Raw genomic sequence first — 2,691 nt, forward strand, 5'->3', positions numbered from 1 at the left:
TGTTACATTGCCTTGATCGGCCACCAAGGCATCGCGTGCATAGTAGCTTGAAAAAGTTAACAGTTCAGCACCAGTACATAAAATGTCATTCACGCACATCGCCACCAAGTCGATACCTACAGTTCCCTTACGCTCAGTCTGCTATGCAATCTTTATTTTAGTACCCACACCATCTGTGCCCAACACAACTACGTGGTCCTTATACATATTTGGTATGGGCGTTAAACGTCTACCTAATTTTGTGTTCGCTACTGAGTCATTGCTGCATCGCACAGCTCCAATGCCAAATCGCGTTGATGTGCCTCATCCAATGTACATGTATTTCGTTCTGATAGACCATCAGAACGATCCGCTACACCAAATACTCTAGCACCCGATCCTAAAAGCTTTTTCCAAACAGCACATTTTTATAATTTTTTCCTAAAAATTAAGATTATGTACATGTATTTCGTTCCGATAGATCATCAGAACGACCCGCTACACCAAATACTCTAGCACCCGATCTTAAAAGCCTTCTCCAACAGTACATTTTTTTTTTGGTACAATCAATACCAAACCAGATGGCTGTGCAAGCGCAGCATTTTGTGGATACGAATTATTACGATTCTCCTCCATACCATTTCTGCAAATGGCAACACAAGTACGTGGATCTAATTGACGATATTTCCACCAAATTATTCCCTCTGGAAAGTAACCCCAAAGTTGATGTGTTCCAGCCATGGCTACCAAAATTATAGCTTTTTCTGGCACAATACGTTCATCGATATGAAACGACATATCCATATCGCGCGTTCTAAAAGCAGCGATATCCCAAGGCGATGAAATGCTTTGCAAAGGACCTTGTCTAGCACCCACACGATCATGTCCCTGTTGGCCTGTGCCAGCTAATGTTTCAACTTGTCTTGTGCTCAATGTTATTTGGCGTATAGCATGATTTTCAGTATCGCCCACAATTAGTACATCGTCATCAAGAAAATCAAGTCCTTGTGGTGAATTGAAACGTGCCGTCTCAAAGTTGCCATCAACAAAACCGCAACTAGTACCACCAATTCGTTGACGTACAACACCCTCACTATCAAGTATCAATATGCGATGATTTCCAGCATCAGCAACAGCAAATTGTCCACCTTCGGTACGAGCAATTTTTGCTGGAAACCGTAAATTGGATGCCGGCAATGCATTTGTTGATGATTTTAATGGCAGTGAGGAATCATTAATTTCTTCCTTTGCTTTGTAATGGCGCAATGCATGCCCGGCGAAAATTTGTAAGACTATCCAAAAGAGTGTGTATTTAAGCGTAGCTATCCGGCCGACCAACCGTAGGTGGAGGGTATTTTGAAATCACCAAAATCTCGAGATTTCATGATCCAGTGGTATAATACGTTGCACATCTGGCAGCAAACCCGTGGTAATGTGTGATATGGCTTTATTTTCGCATTCCCTTAAGAGCGCGAGTATTTCATTAGTACAAGTTATAGAAAATGGTTAAGTGTAAAGCAACTGGTTGGATTGAGGTCAGAAAAGGTAAGGTTAAGAATTCGTAGTGAAAGCCTGCACAGTTCAGGCTGGAACATAAGTGGTGCCCACTACGTAATCTCCACTTTCTCCCATCAATAATCAGCTGAAATGAAACAAAAGAATAAGCAATTAAAAAATGTTACAAAATTATAAAAAGGGAACGATAATTATACTTACCCATCACACGTTTTTTCTTCATAATGAAAATTCATTCAAAATGTCTCTATACTCATTTCCATGAATGAATGACATTTTGAATGAACGAATCAAGGTTGCTACTCGATGACATTTCCTTTTGTCTTTTCTTACTCCCTAAACACATTACGCGCGACTCCATGGGATCACAAGTGGGATCCGCGGGATGCAATAAACTCGAGTATCACTACCCAAACAACTTTACCTTTTTTTCAAGACAAATGAAAATTTTGTTTTAGTTTGACAATTTGGTGCACAAAAACCCAATCAAAATAAACTTCCTTGCGAGAAAAAAAAGGGTGAGCCACTCGAGACCGAAATAATTTTCGCGGTTTATTCGCATTGTTCTCCTTGTTAAAAAGGTTAAAAATGTAAAACATAAACAAAAACACGTCACACTCAATAGTGGTCTCGCTTTCATGATAGAAATTGTTTGTGTGTATTGAAGTCCGATAAAGTTTCGTCAGTCCTTTCAGCTTGAAATCAAAGCAAGAATAAAGTAGTGTCATATATGCTTTGGATAATACAATCAAGGGAGAAGTTAAACTTTTTAGAAAAGACTATAAATTTTATGTCGCGTCAGGACTCAGACGCGAACTGTCCCTAAATAATTGCATGACATGACCATTATGTCTCATTACGCTGCCAAATTGGCAGCACCGCACAGCTGTCTCACTCCAATGAGTGGAAGAGTTATCAGCTGACAGCTCCACAAATTGCCACACTCGATAGTGTAGGCTATTCCCGCCAGGGTTGTGTTGAAATCAGCAAACACACCACAATTTGTGATTCTCACAACATGGCCCAAATCAACACAAAGAGTGTTCCCAGACAGCGAATAAAGGCCTCTTTACATCCGTCGCACATTTTATCTGCACGACGTCGCCTAAGGGACAATCTCATTCACCAGCTCTCGTCATTCCACGTCATTTGACTAGTCATTTTACGGTCATAGGCTACATTCATAGTCACATTTGC

The 2,691-nt window shown here is 40.4% G+C and overlaps 1 protein-coding gene across 1 annotated transcript; it reads right to left on the reverse strand.

The window, feature by feature from the left end:
- Window positions 1-248: 248 nt before the first annotated feature.
- LOC137235037 (NHL repeat-containing protein 2-like) lies at window positions 249-1,717 on the reverse strand. Its single transcript, XM_067758277.1, has 3 exons — window positions 1,696-1,717; window positions 553-1,271; window positions 249-386 (listed from the first exon to the last, which is right to left on the reverse strand). Exons 1-3 carry the CDS (start codon window positions 1,715-1,717, stop codon window positions 249-251), a joined length of 879 nt encoding a protein of 292 aa, XP_067614378.1.
- Between the last annotated feature and the right edge of the window lie 974 nt (window positions 1,718-2,691).

Source organism: Eurosta solidaginis, chromosome X, assembly GCF_040869045.1.
Source record: "Eurosta solidaginis isolate ZX-2024a chromosome X, ASM4086904v1, whole genome shotgun sequence".
Classification (NCBI taxonomy): Eukaryota; Metazoa; Arthropoda; class Insecta; order Diptera; family Tephritidae; genus Eurosta; species Eurosta solidaginis.

Excerpts from the sequence above, each read along its gene's own strand:
- LOC137235037 (XM_067758277.1), bottom strand. The coding sequence starts at position 1,717 with ATGAAGAAAAAACGTGTGATGG. Across the intron at positions 1,272-1,695 it reads GAAGAAAAAACGTGTGATGG|TCTTACAAATTTTCGCCGGG; the intron begins GTAAGTATAATT and ends TCTTTTGGATAG. Across the intron at positions 387-552 it reads TTGCACAGCCATCTGGTTTG|CTTTTAGGATCGGGTGCTAG; the intron begins GTATTGATTGTA and ends GTTTGGAAAAAG.